The 20247-nt window shown below is 41.4% G+C and overlaps 1 protein-coding gene across 1 annotated transcript in view; it reads right to left on the reverse strand.

Moving 5' to 3' along the window:
- Positions 1 to 20247, reverse strand: part of si:dkey-106n21.1 (solute carrier family 23 member 2) — a 73229-nt gene that overhangs the window by 11086 nt on the left and 41896 nt on the right. Inside the window, exons 7-10 of the mRNA XM_041837035.1 lie at positions 13410 to 13527; positions 8163 to 8319; positions 5347 to 5600; positions 4911 to 5075 (exon numbers count right to left, since the gene is read on the reverse strand). Coding sequence (XP_041692969.1) covers positions 4911 to 5075; positions 5347 to 5600; positions 8163 to 8319; positions 13410 to 13527 — 694 coding nt within the window. The remainder of the gene's footprint in view (positions 1 to 4910; positions 5076 to 5346; positions 5601 to 8162; positions 8320 to 13409; positions 13528 to 20247) is intronic.

Below are 20247 nucleotides of genomic sequence, written 5' to 3' on the forward strand. Positions count from 1 at the left end.
TAGAGTGCATTTGGATGATCCAGAAGAGGATTGGGAGAATGTCATATGGTCAGATGAAACCAAAATATAACTTTTTGGTAAAAACTCAACTCGTTGTGTTTGGAGGACAAAGAATGCTGAGTTGCATCCAAAGAACACCATACCTACTGTGAAGCATGGGGGTGGAAACATCATGCTTTGGGGCTGTTTTTCTGCAAAGGGACCAGGACGACTGATCCGTGTAAAGGAAAGAATGAATGGGGCCATGTATCGTGAGATTTTGAGTGAAAACCTCCTTCCATCAGCAAGGGCATTGAAGATGACAAGTGGCTGGGTCTTTCAGCATGACAATGATCCCAAACACACCGCCCGGGCAATGAAGGAGTGGCTTCGTAAGAAGCATTTCAAGGTCCTGGAGTGGCCTAGCCAGTCTCCAGATCTCAATCCCATAGAAAATCTTTGGAGGGAGTTGAAAGTCTGTGTTGCCCAGTGACAGCCCCAAAACATCACTGCTCTAGAGGAGATCTGCATGGAGGAATGGGCCAAAATACCAGCAACAGTGTGTGAAAACCTTGTGAAGACTTACAGAAAACGTTTGACCTGTGTCATTGCCAACAAAGGGTATATAACAAAGTATTGAGAAACTTTTGTTATTGACCAAATACTTATTTTCCACCATCATTTGCAAATAAATTCATTAAAAATCCTACAATTTGATTTTCTGGATTTTTTTTTCTCATTTTGTCTGTCATAGTTGACGTGTACCTATGATGAAAATTACAGGCCTCTCTCATCTTTTTAAGTGGGAGAACTTGCACAATTGGTGGCTGACTAAATACTTTTTTTCCCCACTGTAGGTGCTGCATATTGGTGGTGGATGAGGTGAGTTTCCTCCTTATTATGCAAAGTGCTTTGAGTACCTGAGTTGGTAGAAAAGCGCTATATAAATTCAATCTATTATAACCTCTTCATGACACTTCTGTCATGTTTGATAATACAGTCAGATCCAAAGTTATTGGCTCCCTTGATAAAGATGAGCAAAAAAACTGTATAAAATAAATAATAAAAATACTGAGCTATATTTTGCATGCTCCAAAAAATGGGGGAATTATATTATTTTATACTAATACAATTGCTCAGAAAAAAAGAGATTTGGTTGAAGAAGTAAAAAATAAAAAAAATACTTGTGTCAAAATTATTGCCACCCCTAAAGATTATTATAAATTAAATCAAACAAAATAAAATCTACATTAACATTCAATTTGTTTATGTAGCTTAAAAATAAGCTTAAGGAACTCTATTGTGGCCTTCCATGGCTTCCTGTTTCACTGGGGAATAAAAATTAGGTAACATGCATTCATCACCATGGAAAAAGGCAAAGAACTCATAAATGAAAAGAAGGAAGTCACACCCCTCCCCAAACAGCATATGAACACATCATGAGTTATGGCAAATACATTTTTAGAATTACAGGAAATTAGACGTAAAACTGCAAAATTCTCTCAGACTCAATGCAAAATGTGTGGAATAGCATGAGAGTAGCTAAAACTGCACATTTTGTTCAGACGTTGTGGGGGTCCCCACGAGACTGTGGTACGCAATTGCCTGATAAAGGACAGAACGGAAATAAGTATTGTAGAGATTTATGATCCTTAATGATATTTTAAGCATTAACATACAGTTGAAGTCGGAAGTTTACATACACTTAGGTTGGAGTCATTAAAACTAGTTTTTCGACCACTCCACAAATTTCTTGTTAACAAACTATAGTTTTGGCAAGTCGGTTAGGACATCTACTTTGTGCATGACACAAGTCATTTTTCCAACAATAGTTTACAGACAGATTATTGCACTTTCCAGTGGGTCAGAAGTTTACATACACTAAGTTGACTGTGCCTTTAAACAGCTTGGAAAATTCCAGAAAATGATGTCATGGCTTTAGAAGCTTCTGATAGGCTAATTGACATCATTTGAGTCAATTGGAGGTGTACCTGTGGATGTATTTCAAGGCCTACCTTCAAACGCAATGCCTCTTTCCTTGACATCATGGGAAAATCAAAAGAAATCAGCCTAAACCTCAGAAAAAGAATTGTAGACCTCCACAAGTCTGGTTCATCCTTGGCAGCAATTTCCAAATGCCTGAAGGTACCACGTTGATCTGTACAAACAATAGTACGCAAGTATAAACACCATGGGATCACGCAGCCGTAATACCGCTCAGGAAGGAGACGCGTTCTGTCTCCTAGAGATGAACGTACTTTGGTGCGAAAAGTGCAAATCAATCCCAGAACAACAGCAAAGGACCTTGTGAAGATGCTGGAAGAAACAGGTACAAAAGTATCTATATCCACAGTAAAACGAGTCCTATATCGACATAACCTGAAAGGCCGCTCAGCAAGGAAGAAGCAACTGCTCCAAAACCGCTATAAAAAGCCAGACTACGGTTTGCAACTGCACATGGGGACAAAGAGCGTACTTTTTGGAGAAATGTCCTCTGGTCTGATTAAACAAAAATAGAACTGTTTGGCCATAATGGCCATCGTTATGTTTGGAGGAAAAAGGGGGTTGCTTGCAAGCCGAAGAACACCATCCCAACCGTGAAGCACGGGGGTGGCAGCATCATGCTGTGGGGGTGCTTTGCTGCAGGAGGGACAGGTGCACTTCACAAAATAGATGGCATCATGAGGAAGGAAAATTATGTGGATGTATTGAAGCAACATCTCAAGACATCAGTCAGGAAGTTAAAGCTTGGTCGCAAATGGGTCTTCCAAATGGACAATGACCCCAAGCATACTTCCAAAGTTGTGGCAAAATGGCTTAAGGACAACAATGTCAAGGTGTTTGAGTGGCCATCACAAAGCCCTGACCTCAAACCTATAGAAAATGTGTGGGCAGAACTGAAAAAGCGTGTGCGAGCAGGGAGGCCTACAAACCTGACTCAGTTAAACATGCTCTGTCAGGAGGAATGGGCCAAAATTAACCCAACTTATTGTGGGAAGCTTGTGGAAGGCTACCCGAAACGTTTGACCCAAGTTAAACAATTTAAAGGCAATGCTACCTAATTCTAATTGAGTGTATGTAAACTTCTGACCCGTTGGGAATGTGATGAAAGAAATAATTCTCTCTACTATTACTCTGACATTTCACATTCTTAAAATAAAGTGGTGATCCTAACGGACCTAAAACAGGGAATTTTTACTAGGATTAAATGTCAGGAATAGTGAAAAACTGAGTTTAAATGTATTTGGCTAAGGTGTATGTAAACTTCCGACTTCAACTGTACACTACCAGTCAAAGGTTTGGACACACCTACTCATTCAAGGTTGTTGTTTTTTTCTCCACTATTATTTACATTATAGAATAATAGTGAAGACATCAAAACTATGAAATAACACATATGTAATCACGTAGTAACCAAAAAAGCGTTCAACAAATCAAAATATATTTTATATTTGAGATTCTTCAAATAGCCACCCTTTTCCTTGATGACAGCTTTGCACACACTTAGAATTCTCTCAACCAGCTTCATGAGGTAGTCACCTGGAATGCATTTCAATTAACAGGTGTGCCTTCTTAAAAGTTAATTTGTGGAATTTCTTTCCTCCTTAATGCGTTTGAGCCAATCAGTTGTGTTGTGACAAGATAGGGGGGATACAGAAGATAGCCCTATTTGGTAAAAGACCAAGTCCATATCATGGCAAGAACAGCTAAAATAAGCAAAGAGAAAAGACAGTCCATCATTACTTAAAGACATGAAGGTCAGTCAATACGGAAAATTTCAAGAACTTTGAACGTTTCTTCAAGTGCAGTCGCAAAAACCATCAAGCGCTATGATGAAACTGGCTTTCATGAGGACCGCCACAGGAATGGAAGACCCAGAGTTACCTCTGCTGCAGAGGATAAGTTCATTAGAGTTACCAGCCTCAGAAATTGCAGCCCAAATAAATGCTTCACAGAGTTCAAGTCACAGATACATCTCAACATCAACTGTTCAGAGGGGACTGTGTGAATCTGGCCTTCAAGGTCGAATTGCTGCAAAGAAACCACTACTAAAGGACACCAATAAGAATAAGAGACCTGTGTGGGCCAAGAAACACGAGCAATGGACATTAGACTTGTGGGAATTTGTCCTTTGGTCTGGAGTCCAAATTGGAGGTTTTGGTTCCAACCGCTGTGTCTTTGTGAGACGCGGTGTGGGTGAACGGATGATCTCCGCATGTGTAGTTCCCACCGTAAAGCATGAATTCAAGGTACACTTAACCAGCATGACTACCACAGCATTCTGCAACGATACGCCATCCCATCTGGTTTGGGCTTAGTGGGACTATAATTTTTTTTTCAACAGGACAATGACACCTCCAGGCTGTTAAAGGGATATTTTACCAAGAAGGAGAGTGATGGAGTGCTGCATCAGATGACCTGGCCTCCACATTCCCCCGAGCTCAACCCAGTTGAGATGGTTTGGGTTGAGTCGGACAGCAGAGTGAAGGAAAAGCAGCCAACAAGTGCTCAGCATATGTGGGAACTCCTTCAAGACTGTTGGAAAAGCATTCCAGGTGAAGCTGGTTGAGAGAATGCCAAGAGTGTGCAAAGCTGTCATCAAGGCAAAGGGTGGCTATTTGAAAATTCTCAAATATAAAATATATTTTGATTTGTTTAACACTTTTTTGGTTACTACATGATTCCATATGTGTTATTTCATAGTTTAGATGTCGTCACTATTATTCTACAATTTAAGAAAATAGTAAAAATAAAGACAAACCCTTGAATGAGTAGGTGTGTCCAAACTTTTGATTGGTACTGTATATCTATGCAGATGCATGTTATCCTTGATGATACTTTATCAATACACACATATGTACAGTAGGTGTTTGAAATGATTGATCTAAACAGAACTTCAGTGAACCCATTTTTTCTATGATTTTTTTAACCTGAAGGTTGGAGATTCCCACAGCTGCAATCATTCCGAACATGACGAGGAACATGCCTCCGATGACCGGGTCTGGAATGGTGATGAAAACGGCCCCGAACTTCCCAAAGAGTCCCAGGATGATCATCAGGAGACCAGCAGTCTGAAGGACCAGTCTGCTGCCAACCTGGCATGGTGGGCACAACGAAAAGCGCACAGCATTACAAGTCATTAATCATTAACGTATGGGGGCTATCCGTCATGCTAACAGTGGCAGGATGACAGGCTGGCAGCCTTATTTGGGCCCTGAGACATCATGGGAACGCAACTAAGAACTGTCAGGAATTTCAGACCAAGATTCAACAATCAAGCCAAGAAAAGCTTAGGAGGCTTTACAATAACATCACCATCACATTCCTATACTGAACGTGGCCCAAAATAGTATATGGAGGACATACTTTAGTGATGCCCAGTGCTGCGATGTTCTGGCTATAGGATGTGGTGCCGTTCCCGCTGCCCCACAGCGCTGCCAGGATGCAGCCAATGCCCTCCACAGCGATACCCCTGTTGATTGCGTGGGTGGGCGGAGGAGGGGCACCGGACAGGCGGGCACAGGCGTAGTAGTCCCCAATGGACTCCATGGTGGAGGCAAGGACGCCAGCTATCATGCCCAACACCGAGGACACACTCACTGTGGGCATGCCCCATTGGCCTAAAGGGACAGAGAGTGGACAGATTAGCACACACACATTCATGTGCACACACGCACGCACATTCACAAAATATATATGTTTTCATGCACATACTGTACATTCCTTTTAATTAGAATTATTCGGTGAGACTGACAGAAAGACTACAGTTGTCTACAGTTTTCTTTAGACTTTCAACATTGTAATGTATTCTTTGACAGGTACTAATGCTACAGTACAGAAGAGGTGAACTTGGAGCGATAAACTATGAATTCCTTGCTCTTTAAAGGAGGTTGTGTGGTTTGCTCACAAATTCTTTGAGGTTGGGGCACATCAAAATGTAATGCATGCTAATTACTAATTGATGCGGCAGGTAGCTTAGTGGTTAAGAGCGTTGTGCCAGTAACCGAAAGGTCGCTGGTTCTAATCCCCGAGCCAACTAGGTGAAAAATCTGTCGATGTGCCCTTGAGCAAGGCACTTAACCCTAATTGCTCCTGTAAGTCGATCTGGAAAAGAGCGTCTGCTAAATGACTAAAATGTAAATTACAGTAAATGAAAATAAACTGTGTAAACAACTGGCCAATGATGAAAACAAATAATTAGTTGGAAGTCTTTCATCACTTGCAGTTGAAGGAATGGCAGTTTAATGAGCTAGGTTTGGCAGGTTCTAGAGCTGCGTCCTAAATAGCACCTTATTCCCTACATAGTGCACTACTTTTGACCAGAGCCCTAAGGGCCCTTGTCAAATTTAGTGCAGGATGTAAGTGAAAGGGTACCATTTGGGACACAGCCTAGATGAAAGAGGCTGCCTCCAGTAGGTGTACTGACAGACAAGTCTTAATTACCTATCCTGCTTTATGCAACAAGCTCTCACAGTGTCACTGCAGAATTAGACGTTTTTGATTTATTCTCCAAAAGTCAAATTTCAAAGTGTTTTTGACACCCTGGGTTGCTCCTCCTGCTCAGCATCGTTTCTCCAAATGTAACATTTTAAAGTTGCTCCAATCATCATATTTAAAACTTAAGGGATTCATCCTGAATGGTTAAGGTAAGGTTTAAAGGCCCAGTGCAGTCAAAAACATGATTGTCCTGTGTTTTATATATATTTCCACACTATGAGGTTGAATAATACTGTGAAATGGTGAAAATTATGATAATGTCCTTTTAGTGTAAGAGCTGTTTGAAAAGACCGCCTGAAATTTCTGCCTGTTTTGGTGGGATGGAGTTTTGACCTGCCTGGATACATTACCAGATGGTAAATTGGTTAATAGACCAATATGAAAGAGTTCCAAACCTCTCTGCCAATTGCAGCTAGTTTTCAGTTTCCCCTACCCACTCAGGCTATTCCCAGACAGTCCAACCAAAATTCTTCCTTCAGAAATTGCACTTGATTTTAATTTAAACAGTCTCAGTAAGGTCCTTAATTGTTATCCAGAAAGGATTTTATATTGAGATTAAAATGGCTGCATTGGGCCTTGAAGGTTTGGGATAGTAAAAATAAATGAGTGTCCACCACTGGAATTGAATACGCAACCTTCTGATCGGGAGTCATGGGATTATGCCAGGGGAGAAGGACTGCCCAATCTCATTGAAGCCACGGAAGTTCAAGGTCAACAGCGTTACTGCAGGCATTGTTAGCAGAAAACAGGATACCCCATTATACAGTGCCTTCAGAAAGTATTCATACCCCTTGACTTATTCCACATGTTGTGTTACAGCCTGAATTCAAAATGGATTCCATAATATTATTTTTTCTCACCCATCTACACACCAATACCCCATAATGACAAATTGAAAACATGTTTTAGACATTTTTGCTAATTTATTGAAAATAAAATATAGAAAATAAATAATTTACATAAGTATTCACACCCATGAGTCAATACTTTGTAGAAACACCTTTGGCAGCGATTACAGCTGTGAGTCTTTCTGGATAAGTCTCTAAGAGCTTTCCACAACTGGATTGTGCAACACTTGCCCATTATTATTTTTTTAAATTCTTCAAGCTCTGTCAAATTGGTTGTTGATCATTGCTAGACAACTGCTATTTTTATATGTTTGGAGTATATAGTGTTGCGCAAACATTATTCACTTTTTCATACATTTTGTTTTTTACCAGTTGGATGTGCATATATATATTTGTTCTTTCATCAGGAGTACATCGGCCCTTTTTGTTTACAAAGCTCTACTACACAAGCTTCCAACTTACCTAACTTCATTGTTGAAGTATAAAAACATGAGTTACCAAACCCGTTCACAGGGTTGGTTAACTGTTGAGGTTCCTCGGGTCTCCACCGAATGAGGTAAATCCGCTTTTAGTTTTAATGCGCCTCACTGCTGGAACAATTTGCAGAACTCATTACAATTGGATGTTCTGGTGCCGCTCGGGCAGTTTATGGTGTTGATTGAGGGCCTAGTAGCTGAGGAATGTAACTGTTTTTCTGCTGTTTTGTTTGACATTGTATTGGTTTTTGTATTGCTGTGATCTGTGGACCATTGGCAATGAGACCTTGGTCTCAATGGGTTTACCGTGAATAAACAAAAAATAAAAAATACAATAATAAATTATATTGCTCCATCTCACCTGGATATGGGACGTGGAACCATGGTGCGCTAGTGACGGCATCCAGGTTCACGTCAGTCCTGGCTGTGTAGCCATACTGGTCCGGCTGAGAGGGAAGGGCTTCGAAGATGGTTAGCAAGAAGCAGACCAACCAAGCACCACACATCCCAAACAAAGCCTGTGGGTGAACAGAAATGAGAAATGCATTGTTTAGTTTAGACATATTGTTTAGTTTAGACATCTCATTTAGACATATTGTTTAGTTTACACATCTCATTTAGACATATCGTTTAGTTTAGACATCTCATTTAGACATATTGTTTAGTTTAGACATCTCATTTAGACATATTGTTTAGTTTAGACATCTCATTTAGACATATTGTTTAGTTTAGACATCTCATTTAGACATATTGTTTAGTTTAGACATCTCATTTAGACATATTGTTTAGTTTAGACATCTCATTTAGACATATTGTTTAGTTTAGACATCTCATTTAGACATATTGTTTAGTTTAGACATCTCATTTAGACATATTGTTTAGTTTAGACATCTCATTTAGACATATAATTTAGACGTATCGTTTAGTTTAGACATCTCATTTAGACATATTGTTTAGTTTAGACATCTCATTTAGACATATTGTTTTGTTTAGACATCTCATTTAGACATATCGTTTAGTTTAGACATCTCATTTAGACATCGTTTAGTTTAGACATCTCATTTACACATATCGTTTAGTTTAGACATCTCATTTACACATATCGTTTAGTTTAGACATCTCATTTACACATATCGTTTAGTATAGACATCTCATTTAGACATATTGTTTAGTTTAGACATCTCATTTAGACATATTGTTTAATTTAGACATCTCATTTAGACATATTGTTTAATTTAGACATCTCATTTAGACATATCGTTTAGTTTAGACATCTCATTTAGACATATTGTTTAGTTTAGACATCTCATTTAGACATATTGTTTAGTTTAGACATCTCATTTAGACATATTGTTTAATTTAGACATCTCATTTAGACATATAATTTAGACGTATCGTTTAGTTTAGACATCTCATTAAGACATTTCATTTAGACATATCATTTAGACGTATCGTTTAGTTTAGACATCTCATTAAGACATATCATTTAGACATATCGTTTAGAAATATCGGTTAGTTTAGACATCTCATTGAGCCATCATTTAAACATATCCTTTAGATATGTTGTTTAGACATATCATTTAGTTTAGATATCATTTAGACATCGTTTAGATACATATAGTATTATGTTGCCACTTTGTGGCATGTTTTTGTTTGTATTTATTTCCATCAGACGTCAAGTTGAAAGGTGCATGGTAGGTGAGGGAAAAAAGTATTTGATCCCCTGCTGATTTTGTACGTTTGCCCACTGACAAAGAAATGATCAGTCTATCATTTTAATGGTAGGTTTATTTGAACAGTGAGAGACAGAATAACAACAAAAAAATCCTGAAAAACGCATGTCAAAAATGTTATAAATTGAGTTGCATTTTAATGAGGGAAATAAGTATTTGACCCCCTCTTCTGGCTCCCAGGTGTCTTTTATACAGGTAACGAGCTGAGATTAGGAGCACATTCTTAAAGGGAGTGCTCCTAATCTCAGCTTGTTACCTGTATAAAAGACACCTGTCCACAGAAGCAATCAATCAATCAGATTCCAAACTCTCCACCATGGCCAAGACCAAAGAGCTCTCCAAGGATGTCAGGGACAAGATTGTAGACCTACACAAGGCTGGAATGGGCTACAAGACCATCGCCAAGCAGCTTGGTGAGAAGGTGACAACAGTTGGTGCGATTATTCGAGGAATCAGCCCAGAACTACACAGGAGGATCTTGTCAATGATCTCAAGGCAGCTGGGACCATAGTCACCAAGAAAACAATTGGTAACACACTACGCCGTGAAGGACTGAAATCCTGCAGCGCCCGCAAGGTCCCCCTGCTCAAGAAAGCACATATACAGGGCCGTCTGAAGTTTGCCAATGAACATCTGAATGATTCAGAGGAGAACTGGGTGAAAGTGTTGTGGTCAGATGAGACCAAAATCGAGCTCTTTGGCATCAACTCAACTCGCCGTGTTTGGAGAAGGAGGAATACTGCCTATGACCCCAAGAACACCATCCCCACCGTCAAACATGGAGGTGGAAACATGCTTTGGGGGTGTTTTTCTAAGGGGCCAGGACAACTTCACCGCATCAAAGGGACGATGGACGGGGCCATGTACCGTCAAATCTTGGGTGAGAACCTCATTCCCTCAGCCAGGGCATTGAAAATGGGTCGTGGATGGATATTCCAGCATGACAATGACCCAAAACACACGGCCAAGGCAACAAAGGAGTGGCTCAAGAAGAAGCACATTAAGGTCCTGGAGTGGCCTAGCCAGTCTCCAGACCTTAATCCCATAGTAAATCTGTGGAGGGAGCTGAAGGTTCGAGTTGCCAAACGTCAGCCTCGAAACCTTAATGACTTGGAGAAGATCTGCAAAGAGGAATGGAACAAAATCCCTCCTGAGATGTGTGCAAACCTGGTGGCCAACTACAAGAAACGTCTGACCTCTGTGATTGCCAACAAGGGTTTTGCCACCAAGTACTAAGTCAAATACTTATTTCCCTCATAAAAATGTAAATCAATTTATAACATTTTTGACATGCGTTTTTCTGGATTTTTTTGTTGTTATTCTGTCTCTCACTGTTCAAATAAACCTACCATTAAAACAATAGACTGATCATGTCTTTGTCAGTGGGCAAACGTACAAAATCAGCAGGGGATCAAATACTTTTTTCCCTCACTGTACGTGCAGACAGGTGATATTTTGTAAACACATCTTACAGCTCTAAAATGTGGTTATTAACTTATTGCTGCTAGAATGTAGATGTAAGGTGTGTGCTTGTCTTGACATACAGTACCTCTTCCACACTATCATAAGTGAACTCCAGCAGTTCCGTAGCTGCAGGGTGGAACATCCTCATTCTGATCCTAAACGTTTAGTTCTCTTACACCTCTGCTTTCTGTTATGATTTCGACAACTGTGTGCCACTTCCCCAGCGGGCATATTTTGAGTTTCTGTAGAGGTGCATCGAGGAGTAGGTCGTGTTGTGCAAATAAGAATGACTAAACCCTGCTGTGAACTCCTTTTCATCTATGGTTTTGCTTTTTTTTCTATCACCAAATTTCTTCAACATGCCTTTTGGCATAGACTGTCCATTATTCATCACTCCCAAAGGAATGTATTAATCCTGAAGTGGTGTTAAAAGAGAAGGCACAGGGAGTGACTTTCTTATTATGGTTAGCTCCCTAGGTGTTCTGCTCATGTAGCGCACAGTGGGCCCGTTTCCTGGACCCAGATTAAATTTAGCCCGGTACTAAACAAAAAGCTCTCACAGTCTCACGTCAGAATCAGACGTTCACCATGTTTCTCAAACGTTAAATTTAGAAGTTCTTCCAAACTTCATATTTCGAAGTGTTTAAGGTTAAGTTTAGTCATGAACTCCACATTTTTAAGGTTAGGGTTAAGTTTAGCCATTAACTCCTAAATCTTAAGGTTAGGCATTAAATCAGAATGGTTAAGGTAAGGGTTAACGTTTGCGATGGGATGGGCTTAAAACAAAAATCTAAAAAACAACTTTCTATCGCTGGATTCGAAAATGCAACTTTTGGCACCGGAGGCAGATGTTTACGCCCATCCGCCGTGTTCTAGCAAAACCAAAACCTACTTGACGGTAACAGAGCTCACTGTTGCCCCTAGTGGCTGGTTTCTACGTCATCTCCCGACGTCCTCAGACATGGATGGACGTTCGAATACTGACTTGTATCACGGGTCACCTGGCTGGGACTAAAAGCATGTTGAGTAGAAAATCTCCATTGAACATGTTTCTTAGTCCAGCACTAGGCTTACTCTGTGTCAGGGAAACCAGCTCTCTGTGTAACAAGTGGATTGCAAAACTCTAAATGTATTAACGTTTAGCGGTGCACTTGGACTAGGGTTCCATGGATATCTGCAGCATGAGAGTAGCTTACTAATATGTTTATCTTACTAATATGTTCACAACAGCACAACTGAATCACCAGGCAATTAAAACCCCAGCTCAAGACAGTGAAACAAGTGATTGTTTCCACAGGCAAGTACCATTCTAGCATCCTGAGGACTGTGTTTGCCTTTAACCATGTGGTGAAGGGTGTGTTCTTGCATCTGACAGCAGGGGAGGTACTTCATATTAATAATTCATTACTGGGGGCCCATTCACTCACCCCAGAAAAGCAATTGAACCACTCCGATGTCACCCTCAGGGTGTTCGAGAGTTGAGTTAAAGGGATAGTTCATCCAAATTACAAAATGACAAATTGGTTGCCTTACCCTGTAATCACTCTATGGACAAGGTATGACAGCAATCCATGCTTTGGTTTAGTTTCCCTGGAACTCTTTCCACATGCTAACGTTTTAGCATTTGTGGCACAGATATCATTCAAGTCATGGGACTGACATTAGCATCTTTTGTGCATCATGTCAAAATCATCCAAAAGCATCTACAATTGAATGTGAAGCTCAACAAAGTCACTTATAGATGATTTGAACATGATGCGCAAAAATGCTAATATCTTGAATGGGATTTGTGCCAAAAATGCCAAAACATTAGCATTTAGCAACTAAACCAAAGCATGGATTGCTGTCATACCTTGTCAATAGACTGCTTTGTAATTTGGGTGAACTATCTCTTTAAGATGACTTAAATGCGTGAATTATCCCTCTCCTCCATTAGGGATTAGGGAAGGTGGCATTTACTTACTGTATACTTATGAGCCCTTGGAAAACCCCTGAATTACTGTGTAGAAAGTACATGTTGGGTCATTTCTGTTGGAGGATTTTTTTTTACCAAAAAGGATGGGCTTTATTCATGCTTATTCAAGCTAAGAACTGTAAGATATTTGTGGTTTAAGTATACATTTAATTTAGAACAATGGAGTTTTTATGGTAACAAATGTATGAATGGTAACAATGTTCATAAAAATGATTACAAGAAACGCATTTTCTTTAAACAGAAGTTGTATACTGTATACTGTAGGTGTTTATGCAAGGGCTATGAAGGGCTACGAAGGGTCACAAAGTACATGCAGAGTCTGTGCCTGAAACGTTGCAACACGTGTGCAGAATTAAAGTGTGGTGTATAAAATGGTGATGTACTGTATATATGAAGCAAGCATCTTTCAGCACAGAAAACAGGTATAATAACTTACTGAAAACAGCTTAAAGAGAGGATACTGGAAGACTTTCCACTTCTTATCCTTGTAAGCAATCAAAGGAACTTCAACTTTGCTCAGGTACTGAGAAAACAGAAGGATGAGGCACACTGTCCTGTTGGGATGAAAGACAAACACAAGGATTCTCACGTACATTGCACCACCTTAAGCCAGTGGTTTCTAACCCAGGGCCACAATTACTTACACATTTGAGTCATTTAGCAGACGCTCTTATCCAGAGAGACCTTCAGGAGCAATTAGGGTAAAGTGCCTTGCTCAAGGGCACATAAACAGATTTTTCACCTAATCGTTGTAGGAATTCAAACCAGCGACCTTTCAGTTACTGGCCCAACACTCTTAACTACTAGGCTACCTGCCGCCCCCATATATAGGCTTGACATGTTTTCATACACCTCAGCTTGGAGTGAGTTACCTCGAGGAATAACATGTCATTACATGCAGTTGTGCGAGTGTGCTCCCACCCTTTATTTAATACGTTAAGACGTTGCTTAAAGCTCACAACAAAAGGCTGCCACCCAAGGGAGATTAAGGCAAATCCTGGGTGATAAAACTAACTGAAAATGCATAGTGTATTAACAATAAACCCCAGAACATATTATGACAATCAAATGCATGTTATCTTACATTTTTACATTTTTAGTCATTTAGCAGACGCTCTTATCCAGAGCGACTAACAGTTAGTGAATGCATACATGTTTTTTATTTTTATATACTGGCCCCCCGTGGGAAACGAACCCACATCGCTGCCGGCCAAACCCTCCCCTACCTTGGACGACGCTGGACCAATTGTGCGCCGCCCATGGGTCTCCCGGTCGCGACAGAGCCTGGAGTCGAACCAGGATCTCTAGTGGCGCCACTCGGGAGACATATTATGTATTTGTGGGATACTGATGGTAACTATTTGTAGTTCGATAACAGTGCTCAGATGAGTGAGAACCTGTTCACTAAGTTTGCATCCCAAATGGCACCTTATTCCCTATGCGGTGCACTGGAGGGCCCCGGGCAACAGTAGGGCACTATATAGGGAATAGGGTGCCATTTGGGACTGCCTGGCCTTGGGTTTTATCTTTGCCATCTAATATTGTGACAGCTGTCTGAAGCCGGTCAAGGGTGTTCCCCACGATGCAGATCCTCTCTTCAACTCACAGCCCTGCTTCCAGGAATAAAGCCTTTCCTTTCTAATTCATTATCAACACGTCCAACCATGCAACCACAGTTTTGCCTCATTTTTTTACATTTACATTTTAGTCATTTAGCAGATGCTCTGATCCAGAGCGACTTACAGGAGCAATTAGGGTTAAGCGCCTTGCTCAAGGGCACATCGACAGATTTTTCACCTAGTCAGCTCAGGGATTAGAACCAGTGACCTTTCGGTTACCGGCACAACGCTCTTAACCACTAAGCTACCTGCCGCCCCATAGCAAACCTTCCCAGAACACAGGCTACTGTAGGTCTGTGACCCTTTTTTTTTTTTAAATGTACCTTTATTTCAAAAGGGAAGTCATAATGAGACTAAAGTCTCTTTTACAAATGAGCCCTGGCCTGCACAATACAAAACAAGTACATCAAAAGGCAAGTATAGATAAACATACAGTGCATTCGGAAAGTATTCAGACCCCTTCACTTTTTTCCAAAATAATTTACTTTACAGCCTTATTCTAAAATGGATTTAAAAAAAAAATCCTCATCAATCTACACACAATACCCCATAATGACAAAGCAAAAACAGTTGTTGTTTTTTATTCTGAAAATGTATAAAAAATAAAACACTGAAATATCACATAACACAAAGGTATTCAGACCCTTTACTCAGTACTTTGTTGAAGCACCTTTGGCAGCGATTACAGCCTCAAGTCTTCTTGGGTATGATACTACAAGCTTAGCACACCTGTATTTGGGGAGTTTCTCCCATTCTTCTCTGCATATCCTCTCAAGCTCTGTCAGGTTGGATGGGGAGCATCGCTGCACAGCTATTTTCAGGTCTCTCCAGAGATGTTCGATCTGGTTCAAGTCCAGCCTCTGGCTGGGCCACTCAAGGACATTCAGAGACTTGCCTTGAAGCCACTCCTACGTTTTCTTGGCTGTGTGCTTAGGGTCGTTGTCCTGTTGGAAGGTGAACCTTCGCCCCAGTCTGAGGTCCTGAGCGCTCTGGAGCAGGTTTTCATCAAGGATCTCTCTGTACTTTGCTCCGTTCATCTTTCCCTCGATCCTGACTAGTCTCCCAGTCCCTGCCGCTGAAAAACATCCCCACAGCATGATGCTGCCACCATCATGCTTCACCGGTCTGAGAGTCCTTTAGGTGCCTTTCTTGCAAACTCCAAGCGGGCTGTCATGCGCATTTTACTGAGGAGTGGCTTCCGTCTGGCCACTCTACCATAAAGGCCTGATTGGTGGAGTGCGGCAGAGATGGTTGTCCTTCTGGAAGGTTCTCCCATCTCCACAGAGGAACTCTGGAGCTCTGTCAGAGTGACCATCGGGTTTTTGTTCACCTCCCTGACCAAGGCCCTTTTCCCCCGATTGCTCAGTTTGGCCGGGCGGCCAGCTCTAGAAAGAGTCTTGGTGGTTCCAAACTTCTTCCATTTAAGAATGATGGAGGCCACTGTGTTCTTGGGGACCTTCAATGCTGCAGAAATGTTTTGGTACCCTTCCCCAGATCTGTGCCTCGACACAATCCTGTCTCGGAGCTTTACGGACAATTCCTTCGACCTCATGGCTTGCTTTTTGCTCTGACATGCACTGTCAACTCTGGGACGTTATATAGACAGGTGTGTGCCTTTCCAAATCATGTCCAATCAATTGAAATTACCACAGGTGAACTCCAATCAAGTTGTAGAAACATCTCAAGGATGATCATTGGAAAAAGGATGCACCTGAGCTCAATTTCGAGTCTCATAGCAAAGGGTATACTTATGTAAATAAGGTATTTGCAAAAATGTCTAAAAACCTGTTTTGCTTTGTCATTGTGGGGTATTGTGTGTAGATTTTTTATTTTTTTAATCCATTTTATAATAAGTCTGTAACGTAACAAAATGTGGAAAAAGTGAAGGGGTCTGAATACTTTCCGAATGCACTGTAAATATACACAATATACACATTAAGATACAAAACACAGTCAATTAAAACAAACACATTCTTCATTATAAAAATCCTCTGTCAGTTGTCGGAATTGCCCTAGGGACACCGAAGCATCCAGTCGAAATCAATTCAAATCAAATTTTATTGGTCACATGCGCCGAATACAACAGGTGCAGACATTACAGTGAAATGCTTACTTACAGCCCTTAACCAACAGTGCATTTATTTTAAACAAAACAAGTAAGAATAAAACAACAACAAAAAAAGTGTTGAGAAAAAAAGAGCAGAAGTAAAATAAAGTGACAGTAGGGAGGCTATATATACAGGGGGGTACCGTTGCAGAGTCAATGTGCGGGGGCACCGGCTAGTTGAGGTAGTTGAGGTAATATGTACATGTGGGTAGAGTTAAAGTGACTATGCATAAATACTTAACAGAGTAGCAGCAGCGTAAAAAGGATGGGGTGGGGGGGCAGTGCAAATAGTCCGGGTAGCCATGATTAGCTGTTCAGGAGTCTTATGGCTTGGGGGTAGAAGCTGTTGAGAAGTCTTTTGGACCTAGACTTGGCACTCCGGTACCGCTTGCCGTGCGGTAGCAGAGAGAACAGTCTATGACTAGGGTGGCTGGAGTCTTTGACAATTTTGAGGGCCTTCCTCTGACACCGCCTGGTATAGAGGTCCTGGATGGCAGGAAGCTTTGCCCCAGTGATGTACTGGGCCGTACGCACTACCCTCTGTAGTGCCTTGCGGTCAGAGGCCAAGCAGTTGCCATACCAGGTGGTGATGCAACCAGTCAGGATGCTCTCGATGGTGCAGCTGTAGAATTTTTTGAGGATCTGAGGACCCATGCCAAATCTTTTTAGTCTCCTGAGGGGGAATAGGCTTTGTCGTGCCCTCTTCACGACTGTCTTGGTGTGTTTGGACCATGATAGTTCGTTGGTGATGTGGACACCAAGGAACTTGAAGCTCTCAACCTGTTCCACTACAGCCCCGTCGATGAGAATGGGGACGTGCTCAGTCCTCTTTTTTTTCCTGTAGTCCACAATCATCTCCTTTGTCTTGGTCACGTTGAGGGAGAGGTTGTTGTCCTGGCACCACACGGCCAGATCTCTGACCTCCTCCCTATAGGCTGTCTCATCGTTGTCGGTGATCAGACCTACCACTGTTGTGTCGTCGGCAAACTTAATGATGGTGTTGGAGTCGTGCCTGGCCATGCAGTCATGGGTGAACAGAGAGTACAGGAGGGGACTGAGCACGCACCCCTGAGGGGGCCCCCGTGTTGAGGATCAGTGTGGCAGATGTGTTGTTACCTACCCTTACCACCTGGGGGCGGCCCGTCAGGAAGTCCAGGATCCAGTTGCAGAGGGAGGTGTTTAGTCCCAGGATCCTTAGCTTAGTGATGAGCTTAGAGGGCACTATGGTGTTGAATGCTGAGCTGTAGTCAATGAATAGCATTCTCACGTAGGTGTTCCTCTTGTCCAGGTGGGAAAGGGCAGTGTGGAGTGCGATAGAGATTGCATCATCTGTGGATCTGTTGGGGCGGTATGCAAATTGGAGTGGGGTCTAGGGTTTCTGGGATTATGCTGTTGATGTGAGCCATGACCAGTCTTTCAAAGCACTTCATGGCTACAGACGTCAGTGCTACGGGTCGGTAGTCATTTAGGCAGGTTATCTTAGAGTTCTTGGGCACGGGGACTATGGTGGTCTGCTTGAAACATGTTGGTATTACAGACTCAGTCAGGGACATGTTGAAAATGTCAGTGAAGACATTTGCCAGTTGGTCAGCACATGCTCGGAGTACACGTCCTGGTAATCCGTCTGGCCCTGCGGCCTTGTGAATGTTGACCTGCTTAAAAGTCTTACTCACATCGGCTACGGAGAGCGTGATCACATAGTCATCCGGAACAGCTGGTGCTCTCATGCATGCTTCAGTGTTGCTTGCCTCGAAGCGAGCATAGAAGTGGTTTAGCTCGTCTGGTAGGCTTGTGTCACTGGGCAGCTCGCGGCTGTGCTTCCCTTTGTAGTCTGTATGTACTGAAATGTACTGTATTTTGGAGATTATTCCAAACATAGGGTGCAAGGATATTAAAAGCTGATTTACGTAACTCTCTAGACACCAAAGCAGTCTCCAGAGTTAACCAACCCTATGAATGGGTTTGATAACTTGCCATTTTAAATCTTAACAGTGATGTTAGGAAAGTCGGAAGTTTGTGGAGCAGAGCTTTATAAACAAAAAGAGTGTAATGATGTGATCTATGTGACTTCAAAGCGGTCCAGCCAACCTTTGGAAAAATAATGCAATGATGAATAACAAAAATGTCTCCTGTGATAAAACAAAGGGCACTATGATAAATGGCATCCAGGGGTTTGAGAGTAGTAGCAGCTGCACTTTCATAAATAGTGTCACCATAATTAAGAACAGGTAGAAAAGTTGACTGCACAATCTGCTTCCTGCTGACTAGAGAAAAGCAAGATCTGTTTCTGTAGATAAAGCCTACTTTAAATCTTAGCTTCTTAACAAGCCCGGTTGTATGTTTTTTAAGGTATTTGTATGCAGGGACTCGTTTGATTATAGAACCATCCGATGAGTGAAGATGTAATCCAATCCTTAACAACTAATGTGGTTGCTGTGATAGTGCTGTGCCCTGGCCTAAACCCAGGTTGATTAATATTCAAAATACCATGCTTAGATAAAAAGAGCGAAGTTGCTTATTTACCAAAGATTCAAGAATCTCAGCTAGACATGGAAGCCTGGAGATGGGACGATAATTATCAAGATCACTACTATTCCCACCCATATTGAGTGGCAGTTAGCTAGCTAACAAGCTAGAAACGAACCAAAACATTGTTTAGAAAGTTGCTTTTAGTTGCCTGGTTTGCTAGATTGACATATGCTAAATTCATTTTTTTAAAGGATGGGTTTATTGGTGTTAAAATACCCCAGATATGCTCTTTTGGACCACCAGGCTGCTGATGTCATGCAGCCTGTAGTTTTTGTGTTCATAATTTTTCATAACGACAACGACAAGTTTGATGTCGGACAACAATAGAATGTTCATGATGTCACTGCGACAGCTGTATACAGACATGTCGATAGACATAGAATAAACCAGCTGATATTAGGTTTTTATAGTGTTATGATGTAATGTCATAGTATCGTGGGGACCAGATTAGAGTTACTAGATAAGTGGTTTGGGGCCATGGAGTCTACATTCCATTATGTCAAAGGAGATTACTGATGTTTATGATAGCATGATTGATGGACAGGATATACTGACTTGGGGTAAAGAGTAATAACATCAAAGAATGGGAGTGCCCATGATGATTACCAGATGTTCGTGGAGTGACTTGTAACAGAGTGTATATAAAGAGAGAGTGGATCTTTGTTATAGAGTGAGGGAGATGAGAGAGGCAAAGCTCTGTCATTCTGTTATAACTAACCATGTACATATTAAATACTAATATGAACTCCCCATCAAAAGTGTTTAAGTACATCCTTACATTCGTAATCACTTGATACCTAGAAACTCATCATAACACCAGCCTTTAGTCTTGAAATCTTTGGTTGTTTAGTACACTACCGTACTCACTCTGTTTAGCACATGGCCTTACATGTGAATCCTTAAAGAGATGGGTGGGGCTAAGGCTTAAGAGGGTGTGAATGATGCTGAATGGGTGTAGACAAAGAAGAGCTCTCCAGTAGGTGTACCAAAACATTCAAGGACCATTTTCTCAAAAGTGG

The sequence above is a fragment of the Coregonus clupeaformis genome, chromosome 19 (genome assembly GCF_020615455.1).
Source record: "Coregonus clupeaformis isolate EN_2021a chromosome 19, ASM2061545v1, whole genome shotgun sequence".
NCBI classification, from domain to species: Eukaryota; Metazoa; Chordata; class Actinopteri; order Salmoniformes; family Salmonidae; genus Coregonus; species Coregonus clupeaformis.